This window comes from Erinaceus europaeus, chromosome 4 (assembly GCF_950295315.1).
Source record: "Erinaceus europaeus chromosome 4, mEriEur2.1, whole genome shotgun sequence".
Classification (NCBI taxonomy): Eukaryota; Metazoa; Chordata; class Mammalia; order Eulipotyphla; family Erinaceidae; genus Erinaceus; species Erinaceus europaeus.
In genome coordinates, this window is record NC_080165.1 from 113,909,946 (window position 1) to 113,932,622 (window position 22,677).

Consider the following 22,677-nt stretch of genomic DNA (forward strand, 5'->3'; position numbering starts at 1 on the left):
TCCAACAATTATCCTCTCCTGTTTTGTTGATAAAGGCCTTTCTAACAAGTGTGAGGTGGTATCTCAATGTGGTTTTAATTTGCGTTTCTCTGGTGATGAGTGAATTGAAGTTTTCTGCATATGTCTGTGGGCCATGTGTATCTCCTCTATAGAGAATTATCTATTTATATCAGCTGCCCACTTTTTATTGGATTGTTCTTTTTCTTTTTGTAGAGCTGTATGAATTCTTTATAGATGTTTGATATTAATTGCTTGTTTGAAGTATGATGTGCAAATATGCGCTCCCAGTTGCAGGGTTTCCTATTTATCCTCATAGAGTTTTCTTCTGATGTATAGAAGCTTTTTGATTTGATATAGTCCCATTTGTTCAGTTTTAGTTTTATTTCCCTTGCCCATAGGGTAGAGTCTCCAAATACATCTTTAGTGTTAATGTCATTAAATGTTTCACTGATATGCTTTTCTATGTATTTTATACTTTCAGGTCTAATAGCCAGATCTTTGAACCTTTTTTAGTTAATTTTCGTGTACAGTGTTAAGTTGTGGTATAGTTTCATTATTCTACATGTGACTGTCCAGTTCTCCCAGTACCACTTGTTAAAAAGACTTTTTTAATTTTTTTTATTTATAAAAAGGAAACACTGACTAAACATAGGATAAGAGGGGTACAACTCCACACAATTCCCACTACCAGAACTCTGTATCCCATCCCCTCCTGTGATAGCTTTCCTATTCTTTAACCTTCTGGGAGTATGGACCCAAGGTCATTGTGGGATGCAGAAGGTGGAAGGTCTGGCTTCTGTAATTGCTTCTCTGATGAACATGGGCATTGACAGATCGATCCATACTCACAGTCTGTAAAAAGACTTTTTTAAATTATTTCTTTATTGGGATATTAGTGATTTACAGTCAACAGTGAAATACAATAGTTTGTACATGCATAACATTTCCACTTAACAATACAAACCCCACAAGGTCCTCCTCTGCTATCGTGTTCCAGGACCTGAACCCTCCCTCTGTCACTCACCCAGAGTCTTTTACTTTGATGCAATATGCCAACTCCAGTCCAAGTTCTGCTTTATGTTTCCCTTCTGTTCTTATTTTTCAACTTCTAGCTCTGAGTGAGATCATCCCATATTCATCCTTCTCTTTCTTGCTTATCTCACTTAACATGATTCCTTCAAGCTCCATCCAATATGAGGTAAAGAAAGTGAATTCACCATTTTTAGTAGCTGAGTAGTATTCCATTTCTCAGCCACTCATCTGTTGTTGGACACCTGAGTTGCTTCCAGGTTTTGGCTATCACAAATTGTGCTTCTATGAACATAGGTATATACAAGTCTTTTGGGATGGGTATGTTTGGTTCCTTAGGACGTATCTCCAGAAGAGAAATTGCAGGGGCTTAGGGTAGGTACATTTATAGCCTTCTGAGAGTTATCCAGACTGTTCTCCACAGGGGTTGGATCAATTTACATTCCCATCAGCAGTGCAGGAGGGTTCCTTTGCCCCCACAATCTCACCAGCATTTGTTGTTGCTCTCATTTCTGATGTATGACAATCTCACAGGAATGAAGTAGAGTGGCATTCAGTGACTTGGCTTTTCATGTTGGATCTCTTCTATGGTAAATATTCTGTTCATATCTTCCTACTATTTTTTAATAGGGTCATTTGTCTTTTTGTTTCTGAGCTTGGTGAGCTTTTTATATATTTTGGTTATTAGCCTCTTATCTGATGTATTGGAACTCTTGACTATGTTTCTCCATACTTTACCTAGATCTTGGAAAATCCTCATAATGACCTTTTTGTAGTCTTTCTATGATAGTCCGTCTATGTCTCTATTTTCTTGGAGTCCTTCTGTTTCATTTCTATCTGTCTGACTTGGCATGTTTGGCAGTTTGTTTCTGAAATATTTCTGTTTGTACATTTCTTCTAGTGGCTATTGCTGGCCAGCAGGTGGTGATATTGTTGTGGTATCTGGGCTTCACTTTGTTATATTATGTATGGTGGAGGGGTGGAGACTGGGGTTAGGTTTTGTTGTTGTTGTTGTTGTTGTTTTGAGCTGTTTGTACTCTGTGTGGTAAATGTACATGACTTCTCTGAATGATTTCAATCTAAAACCAAGACTCAGGGGGTTGCTACTAGGGCTGCAGCTGTGTTCATAGAAGCAGGTCTGACTTTACCACTTAGCCACCACCAGCTGCTGTAAATACAGACCAAATTTCTTTTAGTCACAAATGCTCCTTGCTTTTTTAGTGTGTCCTTACCTTTAATTTAGTAGGGTAATGCCTCTGAGGCCAAAGATTAAGATAAATTTCCTTTTCTCACTGCCAATACTGTGTGTTGTCTTGACTACTTGCTGTACCTAGAGGGAAAATGGCACCGTGCTCTGCTGGAGCTCTAAATTCTTTGTGTTTCAATTCCATGCCCCTACTTACCCAACCATGTCCAAGAATACCTACCAGCTGAAGCTATGCTGTTTTTGTGGATATCTCAGCTATAGTTGGTGAATTTTGTTAAGTTAGATAGTTGTAGATGTTTGCTATTTGAGGGAAGAATCTGATCTGGTCACTCACTTCATGGCCATGTCTCTCTCAACTATCTTCCTGAGCTTGCTTCTTTCTTTCTTCTTTTTTTTTTTCTTTAATTTTTATTTATAAAAAGGAAATACTGGCAAAATCATAGGATAAGAGGGGTACAATACACAATTCCCACCATCAGAACTCCATGTCCCATCCCCTACTCTGATAGCTTTTCCTAACCCTCTGGAAGTATGGACCCAGGATTATTATGGGGTACAGAAGGTGGAAAGGCTGGCTTCTAGAATTGCTTCCCTGATGAATATGAGCATTGGCAGGTCAATCCATACTCCCAGCCTGTCTCTCTCTTTCCCTAGGGGGGTATGGCTCTGGGGAAGCAGGGTTCCAGGACATATGGGTGGGGTCATCTGCCCAGCAAGGTCCAGTTGGTTCATGGTAGCATCTGGAACCTGGTGGCTGAAAAAAGAGTTAACATATAAAGCCAAACAAATTGTTGACTAATCATGAACCTAAAGGCTGGAATATTGCAGATGAAGAATTGTGGGAGTCTCTATTTTGAAGATACCTAGTAGGCCTATTTTAGTTATATTCCAAAGGGCCCATGACTATACTAGTTTTTTCCTGAACCTGACCTCTGATATGCAGGTGGAGCCAAGTTATTGTCTGGGGAGATGATATCATGTCTGGAAAAAAGGCTAGAAAACTGGATCAGGGAAGAGAGTAGCTCTCAAATATGGGAAAGGTGTTATAAATATTGTTGACTGTAGACCCCACTGATTTAATCTGGGGCCCATATTTAACTTATTTCTCACCTGTTCTCCACACCTATTTCCCAAGTCCAGTCTTCTTCAATATTCCTCATCTTGGTAAATTTTACCCACATCCCACTCAACTCCCAGACAGAAACAGACATAGTTGTTACATCATCATTTCATCATGCCTTTAATCTTTAAGAGAAGGTCTTCAGTTCTATTTGGTTTTGTATAATAACGGTTTTTCCTATTGTAATGCATAGAGGGCATATCATTATTAATTCAGTTTCCTTAATCACTGAGTCCCATTTGTTATATTTCTTCCTTTTGTCCTGTTACTCATTTCACTACCACCATCCATTGTACTATCTACCAACATCTTCCACTTGAAACACTACAGTGTCATATTCACCAAATTCTGCTACCACCAGAGTTATCATTCTAAACCCAAGACATGCCTGCTTTAATTTCTTCCGTAGTCTCCTATCCAGTCTTCTATTTTTCACTGGCTCATCCTGGGTCATTAAAACTTTCCACACATCAGTCTGTTCAACTTACAAAGTACTGAAATTATTTCTCCATTCTTATTTCTGATGTGCATTGTGTTTTTAATAAAGAAAACTCAATCTAAACAAGCTAGCTAATATCACCATTATCATCACTACAAGTACTGAAAATGCAGGTTTGAGTATGCAAGTTAGCCTAGTGGATTTTTCCCAGAAACCTTAGTGGTAAGTAGATGTTTCAAATGCTTTGAGAATGTCAAGGTAATTCTTTTTCTAAGATAAAATGATGACTAAATAAAAAAAAGTAAACTGGCCTGAGCATTCCTAATAGACTAAAAACTTAATCACTAGAATTGTAATATTTTCCTGTATCCTAAGATTAATAATAAAGTACATGCTTTCCAAATGTACTTTCCACATTATAATTCACAGAAAAGAAAGGTGATTACAGAAACTCTGACTCATGTTCCTGACAACTAATGAAAAAAATTGCTAACAGCAAAAAATTGATTCCTTTTTATATTAATGAGAGGCACTTTTGTTGTTATGAAGAAAACATCTTCAGTTCTATTTGGTTTTGTATAACTGTTTTTCCTATTGTAATGCATAGAGGCATATCATTATTAACTCAGTTTCCTTCTTAACAGATATGGGCAAAAGAAATGGTTGAATATTTCCAAATGTAGATATATCAATAGCACCTACTGTGATCTCTCTGCTGAAACTTCTGACTATGAACACCAATATTATGGCAGAGTTAAGGCCATTTCAGGAAAAAATTGCTCCAAATGGGCAGAAACAGGACGCTTCTACCCTTTTTTAGAAAGTAAGTAGCACAGTTACCTATTAAACATGTATTAAGATCAAGATCACATGGCCTCCTGATGTAACAGCCTGAGAGGCTAGGGCTCTGCTTGATTATTCTGTGCTCTGTGCTTCAACTGGGGAAAAAAACAGCCTGCATAGTTTTAACTCCCTGGACCTCGAGTTTCCTCTTTAAAATGAAAGATCTGGCCAAGTGATCCTTAAGATCTCTCCCACAATCAAAATTGATAATATATGTCAATAATATCAATTTTTTTGTTTTATGGTTTGATGGAAGCTGTGTAATTTGAAACACAATTGACAGATATTTTCAATAGTGTGGGTCATTTAACCCACTGCTATGTATCTACAAAATTCATTAAGATTATTCAGATCACTAAACTGTCTATTCTAACTACAAACTTGACACTGTCATGATGTGATTTCTAGATTTAACTCAAAATTATGGCAATAGTCTCCTTTTAATTTTTCCAACTTTGATCTATAGTTTATTTATCCATAGAGGACCACTCAGATATTCTAGAATGAAATTTATATTACTATACTGAGTCTATAGTTTTTTCATTGATGCCCTTCCAGACTACAAGTTAGCAGACTATGTTGGGTCAAATTCTATTCTATTCCAATAGCTAATAATGGGTTTTTCATTTACTTAAGTAATACTTGCAAAGCTTAAAATACTTAATGTCTAGACTTTTATGGTAAAACTTTTTCTTTCTGTTTATTATTTTTATTTTTTTTTATAGGGACAACTCAAAATAAAGAGGAAGGGGGGATACAGAGTGGGAGAGAGACACAGAGACACTTGCTTCACCATTTGTGAAGTTTTTTCCCCTGCAAGTGATGAGAGTGGGCTTGAACCCTGGTCCTTGCACAATGAAACATATGCACTTACCCACATGCACCACCATCTGGTCCCTTTATGGTGAAACTTAACTAACTGTTGTTCTAGATCATCTCAGTCATGTGTCCAAAGGTGGTGCTTCATTTCTCCATTCCATTTCCATTCTTCATTCCTGATTTTTACCACGTACCAAATCATATCCATGTTATTTATCACTCGCTTTTCAAATAACAGGAGTATTATAAATACTTTAAATATATTTTCTATCAGCAAATACTGGTAATATCTGTGTGATTAGGGACTCAGTAAATATACACTTAGATTACTTCTTTTGCCACCAGGGTTCTTGTTGGAGCTCAAAGCTTACAGGGCTCAAAAAAAAAGTCATTTATAAGTGACTTTCTCTGTGTGTGTGTCTGCTTGTCTGTCTTTCCTTCTTTTGATAAGGATGAGAGATAGACAGAGAGACAGACAGGCACTTGTACTTCTTCACCACACATGAAACTTACCTCCATAAGTGAGAAAAGGGTGTTTGAACTCAGGCCCCCACACATGGTAATATGTACACTATACTGAATAAGATACCATCTAACCCTGAATTCACTTTTTTGACATTTACTATCTTACTATTTATGTTAGAGTGTGTGAAATGATCCCTTCAAGATTTAGCATAACACATCAGCCCATTTTAGAGCATTCTGAGATAGCTCCCATAAGAGGAATGAGTTTTAGAGCTTTGATCTTGGTAACATTATATCTTAGTTTTATCTAAAGTGACTTGTATCTGAACATAATTCCTTCTTTCCTCCTCTTTCAGCACAAATTGGCCCTCCAAAAGTTGCTCTGACTAATGATGAGAAATCTGTTTCTATTGTTCTGACTGCTCCAGAGAAGTGGAAGAAAGATCCAGAAGAAAATGCTCTTTCCATGCAACAAATATTCTCTAATCTGAAGTACAATGTATCTATATATAATACAAAGTCAAATAGAACGGTAAGCCTGAAATGGAATGGAACATACAACCTGTATGACTTTTTTATCTAACGTAGGAATGAGTAGCTCTGTGGCTTTAATTCTTTGCATCTGAAACTACAAAGATGTGATATTCAAAAGAGCTATCATACAGCATGCAGTAGCAACTGATGTGATAAGATTGAAAGTGCTTCCTTTTGGTTTTTCTTCTTGAAACTCTCCGTTAATGGGGTGTAGAGCTATGTCTAGTTCACTTTGATGGAGAGTTTTTACTTGCTGACATCTACTAGTCATCCCTGAAGAGAGAAATTTAAATGCTAGCATAATTATAGGACATGGATGGCAAGATACTTCACCTGGGAATGTACTTGCTTTGCCATGTACTTGACCCAGGTTTCAACTAGGCCTCTGCCACACAGGAGTCAGGTTCCGTACTGTGGTGTCTTTGTCATTCTGTCTCTCTGTCTTTGTTTACCTGAAAAATTCAACTCAGAGCAATCCTGGAACCAACAACAACCAAAAAAAAAAAAAAAAAAAAGCACAGTACAATGTTGAATAGCAGATCCACCCTTGTGGCATTATTTGAAGGCTCCCAAAATTGTTCTTTTACTCTGATTTCTTGGCCATGCTTTTTTTTTTGTCTCTCCTTAATAAGCTAAAGAAAGAAGGTAATTTAAGAATCTTACTGAAAAGACAATTTGTTGTGATGGTAAAGGATTTAATCCCTTAGTCTTTTAATTACTGAGAGTTGCCTGAATTGACACTGGCAGTCTTCATCTCTAATTGTTGCTTGCAATTCCCTGTCTTAGTGGTCCCTATGTGTGAATAACCACACACTAGTGCTTAGCTGGCTGGAGCCAGGTACACTGTATTGTGTCCACGTGGAGTCCTATGTCCCCGGGCACCATCGCCCTGCTGAACCTTCTGAAACACAGTGTCTCAGGACTTTGAAAGGTAAGCTTAAAAACCTCAGCTGGCCTGAGAAAGGAAATTGGGTAAAAGTAGGAAGAAGTATGACAGTATAGACAAGTGTTTTCAAATCTATATCTAACAGAAGTAGGTGGAGGCAAACAAATGACGAAGCAATCAGTATGGAAAAAAAAAAAAAAACAGTCCCAGACTGCATTTGAACTAGGCCATATTTAAGGAATTCTTCACACCAGTTGGCTGCTCACAAGCTTCTTGAGATCACATGACTTCCTGCCTTGAAAAATTAACAATTAAGAGCTTTTATACAGTTCAGTGTCCTTTTAATCACTCTGACCAATAGAGGTTCTGTGGTCTAGGGGAACAGGAGACAATTTTATAACTAGAAACAAACTATTATCCTAATACGCTTTTAGACAGAATCTTTTGCCTCAGGAATGAAAATTATAGGCTCTTCATGTTACAGTCAGATAACACTCTGTGCGAGGGTCCTGGGGCAAGTGAATAAGTAATTGAGTTCCCTTATTCCTACAGTGCTTCTCTCTCTCTCTCTCCTCTCTCTCACTCTTCTCTCTCTCTCTCTCTTTCTCCCTCTCCCCCACCTCTGTTTTCAACTTTTTTTTCTTTTTCTTTTTTTTATATTTATTTTATTTATTTATTCCCTTATGTTGCCCTTGTTGTTTTTTTATTGTTGTAGTTATTATTGTTGTTGTCGTTGTTGGATAGGACAGAGAGAAATGGAGAGAGGAGGGGAAGACAGAGAGGAGGAGAGAAAGACAGACACCTGCAGACCTGCTTCACCGCCTGGGAAGCGACTCCCCTGCAGGTGGGGAGCCGGGGTTCCAACCGGGATCCTTATGCCGGTCCTTGTGCTTTGCGTCACCTGCGCTTAACCCGCTGCACTACAGCCCGACTCCCTTTTTTTTTTTTGCCTGCAGGGTTATTGCTGGGGTTTGGTGCCTGCACTATGAATCCACTGCTCCTGGAGGCAATTTTTCCCATTTTGTTGCCCTTGTAGTTGTTGTTGTTGTTGGATAGGACAGAGAGAAATCAAGAGGAGGGAAGACAGAAAGGAAGAGAAAAAGACACCTGCAGACCAGGGGCTCCAACCGGGATTCTTACTCAGGCCCTTGTGCTTTGCCCCATGTGCGCTTAACCCGCTGCACTACAGCCCAGCCCCAAATGCTTCTCTCTTTTTCTTTCTGTTTTTTCATTTGTTTGTTTTTATTGGTTGGTTGAACTCTCAAATATGTATAAATGTATAAAACCTACTTCCAGCACCACCCAAGATCACTATAGAACCAAGGAGACTCCATGGTTAATGGAGCTATGCTTTAGTATCTCTCCCTTTCTCTATAAAAAATATATCCCTTTGGAAATTATTATATATGTTTACAAAGTAAACCACCCTTAATTGCATGCTCTGCTTTCTCTTCAGGCCCAATTTCCATGCACAGTTGTGTGTGTATGTCCATAATTATATTTAAAACAAACAAAAAAGGCTAGTATTCCAGATAACCACAATTCAATGTACACAGTGAATTATAAGTAACAAAGTAATTCCACAGTTTCACAGGTCTTGGCTACTCTTCATATGACCAAAATTCTAATTTCACAGACTTGAGACATTTTATAATTCCTTGCATTCTTTCAGCCACTTGAAGGAAGGGGAAGTCACAGTCTGACTTTTAAACTGGGTAAACACCACCCATTAAACCACTTTTCACTTTTATAAGCTTGTCAAGGGTCTTGAGTCTCTTATCTTCATGGTAGTAAGGTTTTCTGTGCATTCTAAGTGAAGTTTTCTTCCATGAGTTAGTAAAAGGAGCTCTTTAAAAAATATCTGATGAGAGTGTGCATTCCAATTAACAACTGTTTTTAATATCTCTCTAAAGTAAACAAGATAAAAACCATTCTCTTCTCTCTCGATAGATTTTGATTTATGGAGGTGAACTTGACAAAAGATTCTTTGTTCCTGCTGAAAAGCTTGTGATTAACTTTATCACCCTCAATATGTTGGAGGATTCCAAAATTTCTCATAAAGATGTATATGTAATGGAAAGAAACAAAGACACGTTGGACTTGAAGGACACTGAGTCCAGTGTAGACCGGGAGCCCCCTCTGGAGGAAGTGGAAGTAAAACACTTAGGATATGCTTCACACTGGTGGATGTACTTTGTCAGTCTGAGGACAGCACCAGCAGTGCTTCCCTAACCCAACAAGGGTCACTCTACAGTACAATACCCACAAATAAAACAGTCGTTGAATATGCATGTGATATGAGAACTACTAGCATATGTGCAGAGCCTAGAGATCAAGAGCTCATTTTACTGGAGGAGGTGCCTAAACAAGGACAATTATTTGAGCAACAGGTGACTTTGGCAGACTTGGTTCCACAAACATTGCCATATTCATGTATTCCACAGTTCAGAGACTTAGACCCCTTGCCACAGGAGCACAAGGACACAGGAGGGGGACAAGAGGAAGAGCCACTGACTACTCTAGTGGACTGGGACCCCCAGACAGGCAGGCTGTGCTTACCTTCCTTACCTAACTGTGAATGTGATGCAGAGGAATGTGAGCATCCTGACTACATGAGGTTCACAAATCTTCTGTCTAGACTCTACCAGGAGCAGGCTCCAGATAGGCCACCAGAAGAAAATGAAACCAATCTTGTGAAATTTATCAAGGACTAGGGAATATCTGTGCATATGGATGACTAAAGCTTAAGGTTCTCTTTGCTAGGGAATGCAAACTTCTGAGTGATAATAATAAAGGATCTGGGTGGAAGTGTACATGTTCATTGTTCTGTTTGCTTTTGGAAATTCAGTTACCTTTCAGTAAGCATTTGTAAAGTTGAATTTAGAAGGTATGCAGGTGAGTGTTATGTATGGATTCTTTATTGTTTTCCCCCTTTTTTAAATCACTATATGGGTAATAGTTAACAGCACAGGTGTTGATGCCTGGGTATCATTTCTCACCTCAGGTCCTTTTCCACCACCGTGCACCAGGGCCCCCAAACTCTATCCATCCCTTCTCTTCTACAAAGATTTTATGGACACTTTCCATGTATAAGGACTATGGTTATGAAGATCAGTTGCCTTATAAATAATAGTTATTTAATTTGGTTTATTATCAGAACTATGAAGTAATTAAATATATGAGTACAGGTGGTAAGTTGTAAAGACCCTAACTCACTACTCAATCACAGTAGCCCATATTGAGAATGAATAAATCAGGCACAGACCTTCATAACAACACATATGTTTGACTACTTTAAGGGACCATATAAGTTGTTCATGAGAAATTCTGAATTGCAAGCATAAGTTGATATTATTTTGTAGTCAAAACTGTCCTCTCAGTAACTTAGTAGGGAATAACCTGAAAGGAAATGACAATGTTTTATAATAGAATACTGCATTTATTTCTGGAAATGTGTTCTTAAAAGACAACCTACATAGTTTAACCTACAGAGAGTTCAACCACTAAAACACTGTTATTACTTTGTTATGTATTGTAATTGATATTAACAATGCCTCAAAACTTGTTGTAATGTGTATAAGTAAATATTCTTTACGTAATCTTAGAGTCAATAAAGAAATAAAGACACTAAAAGAACACAGTTAACTGAATTTGGAGAATGTATTAAATATTTGACACAATTTCCTTGGAAGTTAAAATGTCTACCATAAAAGAAGACCATCCTACAGATATTCCAGTAACTATTACCTTTCCTTCACCATTCTCTTAGAAAATTAAATTTTACAGTGATGTTGCATTAAAAGATGACAGAATCTATTAAATTGAAATCATATAAATGCTTGACTGTTTTTGATCTGCAGAAGTAGCAATTGCATATGATTTACCTTAATATGTATCTGTTTTAATCACGAACTCATAATCCACTGATGCTCTTTCAGGAAAACAGATATTATCCATACTTCCTTATTTATATCTCTGGCACAGGCAGACAACACTGGTAGGAGAGATTGATTCTGGAGTCATGGTCTTTTGAAATTGTCTACAAATCCAAACAGTTTCTGATCTAATGATTTCATTTAGAGTATAATTATATTAACCAGAGTGTTCTGTTCTTTTCAATCTCTGTAGACATAATTCTGCCATTTTTGAAGAACAAACTTATAATACTAACTATGAAAGATGCTACAGAGTGAGAAAGAATAGGTTGTTGTTAGCAAAATAATGGTATTGATAAGGATTTGACTTCCTTATTTCATTCACAGAACATTTATATATTAAACATCCCCTGTGTCCTACTTTGCCTTCCTATGATATAGAGATAAAAACTCCTTTAGGGTTGTTTTGAAGAGAGAGAGAGAGAGAGAGAAGGAGAGAGAGAATGAGAGAGAGAGAGAGAGGCTATGAATATAGAAGGCACTTAGAAGAGTACCTGGCACAGAATAAGTGGTGTGTGAGTCAGGATTCTTATGAATAACATTTAGGAAACCAAGCATACCCATCCAAAAATATTTGTTTATACCTCTGCTCATAGCAGCACAATTTGTAATAGCCACAACCTGGAAGCAATCCAGGTGTCCAACAATAGATAAGTGGCTGAGAAAGTTGTGGTGTATATACACAATGTAGTACTACTCAGCTATTAAAAATGGTGAATTCACCTTTTTCAGTCCATCTTGGATAGAACTTGAAGAAATCATATTAATTGAAATAACTCAGAAACAGAAAGATGAATATAGGATGATCTCACTCATAGGCAGAAGTTGAAAAACAAGATCAGAAGAGAAAACACTAAGCAGAACCTGGACTGGAGCTGGTGTATTGCACCAAAGTAAAAGACTCTGGGATGAGTCGGGGGAGGGTTCAGGTCCTGGAACACCATGGCAGAGGAGGAACTAGTGGGGGCTATATTGTTATTTGGAAAACTGGGAAATACTATGCATGTACACACTATTGTATATACTGTCGACTCTAAAACATTAATCCCCCAATAAAGAAAATTTTTAAAAGAATATTTATGGTATTTATCTAGCCCCAGAAAGAGGAGCTATTCAGATATGACAACTTTTCAAAGGCAGAGTTTGCTTCACTTTGTTTTTCTGCCTAAAAGTACAATAAAAACTTGTTTCTTACCTTTTGTCTCTGGGTTTAAATTCTTCAGTGGTTGAACCACATTTCTTGGTTCTGTAAAAGGTAATATAATTCTGACTTGCTTTTACACCTCTTGTCATTCTAAGCATGTCAGAAACATTGAGCATTTCTTTATTTTTTTAACTTCAGTACTTTGCAACACAGATCTATCTTCAAACATGAGAACAAGTTAAGAATTCCTTGTGTGGAAGGGTAAAATATTTTTTAGTAGCAGTGTGTATGTGTGGGTAACAGCCATCATGCACCTGTCACCTATGTGGCCCAGTCCTCACATGTTATAAGAAGTCATCTCTGGAATCTCACTGGATTTGATCCTTAAACCTGAGACCCAAATGAAGCTCAGAAGTTGAAATGTCAGGTTGATTGATAAACACTTTTCATCCTCTTACTAGTTGCTGTAGGACATTACGTGTTTCTTCCTAATTAGGTTGGGTTTTCCTTGTAAAAAAAATTATTTTAGGGCAGGGATAGATAGCATAATGGTTATACAAAGAGACACTTGTGCCTGAGGCCCCCTACACTACCAGAAGCCCAAGCTGATCAATGCTCTCGTAAAAAATAAATCTTTTACAAGAATGTAGGTATATGTCAATACATAGACAAGAAAATTGAATATTAGTATTTATTTCAGTGTTCCATAAACTTTGCTGGGCGGATAAAACACAACTGCTACAGAATGAAGCCTACTGCCCTTTTCACATGGTAAGGAACTGAGTGGAGTGTGGCACTTGTCTCCTCAACTGACAACCCAAAAAAAATCTGGAGTCCTCAAGTTTTGCTCAACTCAAAGGAAATCAATATGGAAAAAGAATTATTTGTACAACCCAGAGCACAAGGCTGGATAGCATATAATTCTAATGAGAACATTAAACACAGGGCTCTGTCAGCATGGATCAGTGCACCTGGGTCATAAATCAATTTCTTTCTGGCTCAGACATCACGCCTCCTTATCACAGATCAATTTTTTTTTCTAAATTATTTGGTGAACTGTTTTCCTCTATTTCCTTTGAATCTCCTTCCATATTATCTTCCACAAATCTTTGATCCACAGTTTTCAAAGGCTTTGCACAAAAACATGTGCCTATAATTCCTTAATAAATCATGCTATATTGTGGAGTATTTAAATATTTACTATATTGTCTACTTAATATATTAAGTATACATTATTTCACTATTGAAATTAATACTTTATCAATATTAATTGTAAAGTAACTAAAATTAAGGAGGAGGGGAAGGCTGGGGAGATAGCATAATGATTATGCAAAATGACTTTAGTGTCTGAAGCTTTGATGTCACAGGTTCAGTCCCCAACAACACCATAAGCCAGAGCAGAGCAGGGCTCTGTAAAAAAAAAAAAAAAAAAAAAATCTGTTGCTATCTAGACCTCAAGGACATCTTTGATGATACAAACTCAATTGCAAGGAAGACTGAAATCCACCTTCTGAGTTGGTCAGAAGCCTCCATGTACCATCTAATCCAGAGAATAACAGATTCAGAAGTCAAAAAAAAAATCTGAGGAAAGGTAAAGGAGAAAATAACTCTTTGCTTCCATAATTAACAAAGTGCCAGAGATGCAGTTTTAGACAAATGTACCAGTGGACTTTTCTGAAGTCAAAGGAGCCTCCCTCAGTTGACACAAACACCAAGCTTCCGCCTCCCTGATGGGAGCCTTGGAGGAAGAAATGCTTTCCAAACCTTAACCTACTGTCTTTACTTGCATTCAGCAACGAACATCCACTTGGAGGTTATGTTAAAGACCAAGACTATTAAAGATGAACAGAAACTTTACAGATGCCACCAACATTTGTCAAACATCTGTGACAGAACAGTAGACAAAACAATTAGTAGAACTCATGCCCTGCCACGCATAGGACCTGGAGTAGAGCTCCGGAACCATATGGGAGCACACCGGTGCCAGGAGGAAGCTCCATGGATGGTGGAGTTGTGCTTTCTTGTCTCTCCTCTCTCTCCAGTATGCAACCTAATTTAGAAGATTGTAAAAATAATTCCAGGGCGTCGGGCGGTAGAGCCCCAAGTTAAGCGCACATAGTGCAAAGAGCAAGGACCAGTGTAAGGATCCCGGTTCCCCACCTGCAGAGGGATCACTTCACAGGAGGTGAAGCAGGTCTGCAGGTGTTTATCTTTCTCTCCCTCTCTCTGTCTTCCCCTCCTCTCTCCATTTCTCTCTGTCCTATCCAACCACAGAGACATTAATCACAACAGTAATAACCAGAATAATACAAGGCCAATAAAAGGGGGGGAAATGGCCTCCAGGAGAAGACACCTAGCCCCCAGCAATAATCCTGAAGGCAAAAAAAAAAAAAGATAATTCCATTTGTTTAATGTCACAAAACACAGAATCAAGCACTATTTTCATATGTGGCAAAAATTTCAAAACTAAGATTTCAATCCCTTGCCCACTCCCACTAACTGGATTCAAGATCTTGCAAGGGTTTTCACAGAAGTGTTAAGAGTCTCCTTAAATGTAATAGAAACATAGCATTTTATTATTACTATTACTATTCTTTAAACTGAGTAGATATTATATGCTATACACGCCCTAGTATGTATTCGATTTAAAAAAAAAAAACAATAATAGAAAGTCGGGTGGTAGCACAGCAGATTAAGCGCAGGTGGTGCAAAGTAGGGACCAGTGTAAGGATTCCGGTTGGATCCCCAGGCTCCCCACCTGCAGGGAAGTCTCTTCACAAGCGGTGAAGCAGGTCTGCAGATGTCTCTCTTTCCCCCTCTCTGTCTTCCCCTCCTCTCTCCCTTTCTCTCTGTCCTATCCAACAATGAAGACATCAATAACAACAATAAAGAAAACAAGGGCAACAAAAGGAATAAATAAACATTAAAAATTAAAAAACAATAATGAAACCCTAAACCCCCTGAATTTTGTGTCATTCCATAAACAGTGTAGCTTTGCACCATTGTTCAAAGAGTTGGAAATTGTGAGAGCTGTTAGACATTTTCCCTCAAAAGATAAGAAACAAGTATATTTAATATCAATTTCTGTTTTTAAGGGTTTGATTATGTCTCGTATCCTGAACTGGGCAGAGCTATTGACAAACTGGTTAATTGGGTTTCTATGGGGATGGACTTGTGCTGAAAACCTTGGATTTGCTAAAAACTGTTATTCAAACAGCAGCTATGTGAGCCCTGGCAACAAATCAGGAGGGCAAGTGATATACATGAACCACTAAATTGCAAGCACCTTTCTCCTAGTCACAAGTAATAATGAGTTAATAAGCCACAAGCTTTCAGGCAGGCAGGTAGTCACCCTGACAAAAATAAAATAGCACAAATAAATTTCATCTTATGATACAGATACCAGTTGAGCTCTGCTACTGATTAGTATGCTGGTGAGACGGTTAGAGTTTTTAAATCCTCTGCTTTTACACATTAACTAACTGCTCTTTTCTGTAATAAGTTTGCCTTGGATACAAATGCTTAGTGACCATTTGCAAATATTCAATAGACTGTGTTTGCTTTTCCCAAGTATTTTATTTCCTGCCAGCTTATTGCCACCAGTTTCCAAAATGAAACTAAAGGTTGTGAAACTAAAGGTTGAAACAATACTTTCAAATGAATACACCTTTTAACCAGACACAATAGGGACTGAAGCATTTATCTCTTTTACAAAAATCAAACCATATATAAATATTAGGAATATATACATGAATTATGTTTGATTCATTATATATATATGACATTTGGGTACATTTCAGTAGCAACCCCCATCAACTAAACCCTAGCATAAAAAAAAAACCTGTAACATGTATTCATTCTGAGAACCACAGTTTTATTTTAACAAAGGTCTTAACTATCCAGAAAATGTCAGAATGTTTTTTGTAGCCAGGACATAAATGGAAGTAAGGAGTTAATCCAGAATTTATTGAAGGTATCAGAGCTGTCACATGTAAAAAAGATTTTCCTGTAAATGGAGTCATTAGATTTGTTGTCGTCATTGCTTCAGAGGATGGAACTAGGAAACACATAGGGGGAGCCAGGCAATAACTCAGCAGGTAAAGCTCATACCCTGTTATGTGCGAGACCCTGCACTGGATTCCCAGCACTACATAGAAACAACATGGAAAGCACCAAAAGAACTTCCTGGGTAGTAGAGGGGAGCTTTCCATTACTAAGCGGCAGCTTATAATTATTAACCATTTAAGATATTGAGTGAGCTTCCACATGAGAGGGGGCCAAGAATAGGCTGATTTCCACTAAGTTTTTGAAAAGATTGTTCCATGGGACTGGACTAGATGATCTCACAAATCTCTTTCATCTCAAAATGTCTAACAAGGAATAATCTGTAATCCCAGTTTGTGTTCTTTTTCTTCTAGGAAGTTCACTAGCTAGTGCCTCATTCTCTTTTTCCCATAGGTCAACTCTTTGAATTAACTTGAAAGTGACATATGAAGCTTACCTATTCTTCCCTGAGCATTCAGCATTGGACTGACCTTTCTGGTCTCTCATCTTTATGAGAAATTAAGTCTAGAAATATAATCATTTTCCCCTCTTCATCACTGTCTTTATTTCTTTTTTTAGGTTATTTTCCTCATGTTTAATGAGGATATTGCCAATGTTTATTTATTTTATTTATTTATTTATTTATTTTACCAGAGCACTACTCAGCTCTGGTTTATGGTGGTGTGGGGGAGTGAACCTGGGACTCAGATATAAGAGTCTCTTTGTGTAACCATTGTGCTATCTATCCCCTGCCTCACGTCTTTATTTCTTTTTTTATTTTATATTATTATTATTTTTTATTTTTTATTATCTTTAGTTATTTATTGGATAGAAACAGTCAGAAATCAAGAGGAAGGGAAAGAGAGAAAGACACCCTGCTTTACCACTCACAAAGCTTTCCCCCTACAGGTGGGGACCGGAAGCTCGAACCTCGGTCCTTGAGCATTGGAACATGTGCACTCAACCAGGTGCGCCACCACCTGGCCCCTGTCTTTATTTCTTAATGAAGTTTTGGTTTGTCAGAAAAGGGACTATCCCACTGCACAAAGAAGGCTCAGAACTCATCTTGCTTCTATAAATATCTTTCTGAATCTTAAATCTGAAGTAGGCATTATTAGAGCAACTATGTATCAGAGCATTGCAAATAAACACTAGGTTAAGAGCATTTTCAAAGCATGGCTTAGATAAACCTTCCATCTGAATCAATATTCCTTGTTCTCAGCTCAGTAATCTAAAAAGCCCAAAGGCAGTTACACTGTGATGGAGCATTTTCTTTCTGAAAGTAATCAGTGTATAAGTACAACTTAAACAATATCTTATTTCTTAATGGTCAGAGGGTTTCAGATTTAGGCAAATCTAAAAATCATATTAATATGCATTATCAACAAGGAAGAAAATGGGATGAAAAGAACTGATAGAGAATAGAGATTTCAGGTCTGAAGAGATAGCATAATGGTTATGCAAAGCCTTTCAAGCCTGAGGTTCTGAGGTCCTAGGTTTAATCCCCAGCACCACCATAAGCCAGAACTGAGTAGTGTTCTAGTCTCTTTCTCTATCTCTCTATCTCTCTCCATATATATGTCTTTGAATTTACTCTTTCTCATTAAAATAAAATAAATAAAAATATATTTTAAAAAATAAAATATATTTGCTTTCCCCAAGTATTTTATTTCCTGCCAGCGTATTGCCACCAGATATGGGAGCTACTCTCTTCCCTGATCCAGCTTTCTGGTCCTTTTTTCAGCCATGACATCATCTCCCCAGACAATAACTTGGACCCACCTGCATATCAGATTTCAGGCTCAGGAAAAAAAAAAAAAAACTAGTGTAGTTTTGGAATATAACTAAAATATGCCTACTAGCTATCTACGAATAGGAGGCCCTTCCCCACCCCCACCCCCAAATCTTCATCTGCACTATTCCAGCCTTTAAGTTCATGACTAATCAACAACTTCTTTGGCTTTGTATGTTAACTCTCTTTTTAGCCACCAGGTTCCAGATGCTAGTGTGTTGCCAGCTGACTTTCCTGGACAGACAACCCCACAAGTGTTGTCCTGGAGCTCTGATTCCCCAGAACCCTGCCCCACTAGGGAAGGAGAGAGGCAGGCTGTGAGTATGGATCGCCCTGTCAATGCTCATGTTCAGTGGGGAAGCAATTACAGAAGACAGACCTTCCACCTTCTGCACTCCACAATGACCTGGGCCCATGCTCCCAGAGGGTTAAAGAATAGGAAAGCTATCAAGGGAGCGGATGGGATACAGAGTTCTGGTGGTGGGAATTGTTAGGAGTTGTACCCCTCTTATCCTATGGTTCTTTCAGCATTTTCTTTTTATAAATAAAGTAAAATAAAATAAAAGAGAATGGAGATTTCTTCGTATTCCAGCACCATGTACACTGTATAGCCCCCAGCTCAAATTTATAAGTAGAAAACAATGGGGTACTCCCACTGGTCACTTCCATAAGGAACAGCCTCTTGTGGACCCTCCCAGGACTTTGGCTTTACTATAAAGCAATAACAGTAAGGATAGTCCCAGTCTCTGAAGGAAGACTGGGGGTATCCTGCTCTGCCACTCGAAAAAGGCGTCCTGAAATAAGCGCAACCTACAATGTTCCCTAAATGTGCCCATGAGCTATAAGGTCAGACCAATAGGGACTTAGAGCTTACACAGTCTGTAGTGCTAAATATATATATATATATATCCTGGAACAGGTGGATGGAGGTAAATATTTAATTTTGGCCGCACACAAAAAGAAAATATTTTTTACTTGTGAAAAACATATTTTTATTAATTTTTTAATTTTATATACTTACATGTCAACAGAGGTTTAAATCCATACCATTCTCATTACCAGGGTTCTGAATCTTCAGTCTCCCCACTGCAATCCATCATACTTCTAAGGTTGTAGACATGGACCAACCATCCAACTATCTTTTCACATTTATACATTGGGTGGCAGGAATTGTGTGGAGTTGTACCTCCCCGTCCTATGATTTTGTGAATGTCTCCTTGCTTAATTGAAAAAAAAAAAAAGAAAAGAATAGGAAAGCTATCAAGGGAGCAGAGGGGATAGGGAGTTCTGGTAGTGGGAATTGTATGGAGTTGTACCCCTCTTATCCTATGGTTTTGTCTGTGTTTCCTTTTTATAAATAAATAATAATAATAAAGAAGGCTCTGAACTCCAACTTTATCAGTACCCAGAGAGAAAAGGAGAGGGACATATGGAGGTAATAATGAATAGGAAAAAATAATTTTATAAGAATGGGAGCTACTTCCTGCCTAATTCAACTTTCTATCTCTTTTCTCTACTCTGACACCATTCTCAGACAATATTCTTATCCAACCTCAGTCTAGCTACCAAACTTAAGCAAAACTGCCATAGTTGTATGCCCCCAGGAACATGTCTAAAATGGTTTTCCTAGCTTTCTTCTACCCTAAAATCCCTAATTTCATCTGCTCTAATCCTACTTTTTGGTTCCTGTTCATTAACCATCTTGTCTCAGTTTAGGTCATGCCACCTTCCAGACACCAAGTTATGGATGCTACTACAATTCCATCCAGACTTCTCTGGGAAGATGACCTCACCAATGTGTCCTGGACCCTTGCATCTCCAGAGCTCTGGTTCACTAGGGAAAGATAGAAACTGACTGGGGATAAGGATCAATGGCCATGCTCAGCAGAGAAGCAGCCACAGAAGCCAGAACTCCTACCTTCTGCTCCCCATAAACAACCTTGATCCATACTCCCAAAGGGAGAGAAGTGATAGGATGAAGATTAGTGGGCTGTGAACTCCAGTTCCATCAGCACCCACAGAGAGAGAAGGAAAAGTAGAGGGACATATGAAGGTAGCTATGATGTTATGAGTGGCTTAAAGGGGAAGAGAGGATTGAATCAGAAAAAGAATGGACAACTATGTATAAATGTGGACAGACAGTTGTAGAGAAGATAGTTCATGTCTACAACCTTAGGGGAACTGTGGTGGATTGTAGTGGGGAGAGTGAAGATTCAGAACTCTGGTGGTGGGAATGGTGTGGATTAAAATCCCTGTCAACGTGTAATTCTGTAATATAAAAATAAATTTAAAAGATAAAATAAAATAACCACTTCTCAGCAATAAAAATAAATTCTTTTTAAAAAGTAAAAGAAAGAGAACAATGGAGTTGAGTTACAAAGATAAAGATGATGGCACAAGGCATGGCAGATACTATAATGGTTATGCAAAAAAAAAAAAAGGCTTTTATGCCTGAGGCACCAAAGGTCCCAGGTTCAGTCCCCAGCACCATCATAAGCTAGAGCTGAGCAGTGCTCTGGGGGAAAAAAAATGCCAGTCTGTACATCAGGGGTCATGGACTCTCGGACTTCTAGTAGTTTTTTCAGTCACTGTTAAGCAACATGATTTAACTTACTCTTCAGAAGATGGTCAGGAGTCTAAATTGATCTGAAAAGCTAAGAAGGCACCATTTGTTCCTATTATAATGGCAGGTTTTGCAGCAAATCTTGCATATAGATTATACGGATTGAAGATCAGAAAAATACTAAACAGTCCCTTCACCTGATCCACATGCATGTTGCAGCCTTAGGCTTTGCTGTGGGAGCAGTAACTGTTGATACTGCCAATTCCATGTATAAAGAATTCTGGGCAAAATCTAAACCTTAGAAGAAAAGACACTGTCTTGATCTTGGTATTTCTTTTAGTTAGACATCACATATGTTTATATTGGCAATAAATTATTTGAGTAGGTCTAACAATAATATGATAATTTGAATATTGGGTTTCTTTCCACAGGGTTGATTCCCCTGATGACTAAAATATGAGTGCCTGCTTCAGTAAGTAAGTTCTTAAAAGGATTATCAAGTTGTGTCACTTAAATATCCTTCATGGTGGCAAAATGTCCATTTTTTTAAATTCTTCTGATGACTTTTTTTTAAATTATTTATAAAAAGGAAACACTGACAAAAAACATCGAATGAAAAGGGTACAACTCCACACAATTCCCACCGCCCTCCCCTAGTAGCTTTCCTATTCTTTATCCCTCTGGGAGTATGGACCCAAAGTCATTGTGGGATGCAGAAGGGGGAAGGTCTGACTTCTGTAACTGCTTCCCCACTAAAGATGGGTATTAGCAGGTTGATCCATACTCCCAGTCTGTGATGACATTTTTTTAAAGAACAGTCTAGTTCTGAAGTACAGTCATTACAAAATGTTGCATGCTTTTTTATGTTATATAGTTGTTCCAATTACCCCAATTAATTTAACTTTTTGTGCCTGACTTGTAGACTCATTAATACTTCCGTTTATAAGTTTGGCTGTCTCTTGAAGAGCATTGCACGAAATTTATCATGATAAGCCTCCCAACAACCAAAGATTTTTGTACGATTAGCCAAACCTAAAAAGATAATAACAGAACTACTGAAAAGGAATTTTTTTTCCAAAATCATACTTGTAAACATGAAAACAACTTAACTAACGACCCCTATCATCTCTTTTGTAATTAATTTCAGAATTATATTTTGCTTTTATTCTATCAGAATACTTTAAATGTCATATTGAAATAGACATATGTATTTTAAGCTCTAATGCAAACTTAGATGGACATTTTAAAAATATTTGTAGAATGTTTATTTTGTCTTTAAGAACTGTAAAATAGGGGGCCAGGTTGTGGCATACCTGGTTAAGTGCACACATTACAGTGCATAAAGACCGAGGCTCTAGACCCCGGTCCCCACCTGCAGGGGGAAAGCTTCATGAGTGGTGAAGCAGCTGCAAGTGTCTCTCTATCTTTCTCCCTCTCTATCTTTCCTGACCCTTATAATTTCCTCTCTGTCTCTATTCAATAATAAAAAAATAAGTAAAATAAAAAAAGATTTTTTAAAAAGTACTATAGAATATTAAACTAAACAAATTACCTATAATGTCTGCTGGTTTGTTCAGACATCATACACAAACCTAAATTACTACAAAATGTTTTATTACACTTATGAAATTCTACAACCTGAATTTACATTCCATGATGATACACAGTAAATGTACTGCAATTAAAATAAATGAATGCAAATTTTTTTTAAAAGATGAGACATATAAATGCACACTGTAGTTAATTGAAAGGGTAATATTAATAATTCCAATTATTTACATTAATATATTATTAATTCCAATTGTTTGATTTTTAGCATATAAACTCCATAAAGGTGAAAATTTTATCTATTCACTT

The 22,677-nt window shown here is 37.6% G+C and overlaps 1 protein-coding gene across 1 annotated transcript in view; it reads left to right on the forward strand.

The window, feature by feature from the left end:
• The window catches only part of IL20RA (interleukin 20 receptor subunit alpha), a 42,025-nt gene extending 29,549 nt beyond the window's left edge, over positions 1–12,476 (forward strand). Inside the window, 5 exon segments of the mRNA XM_060190833.1 lie at positions 4,440–4,618; positions 6,279–6,454; positions 7,243–7,455; positions 9,293–9,521; positions 9,524–12,476. Of these exon segments, the coding sequence (XP_060046816.1) occupies positions 4,440–4,618; positions 6,279–6,454; positions 7,243–7,455; positions 9,293–9,521; positions 9,524–10,083 (1,357 nt within the window). The 3' untranslated portion in view covers positions 10,084–12,476.
• The last annotated feature ends 10,201 nt before the right edge of the window (positions 12,477–22,677 follow it).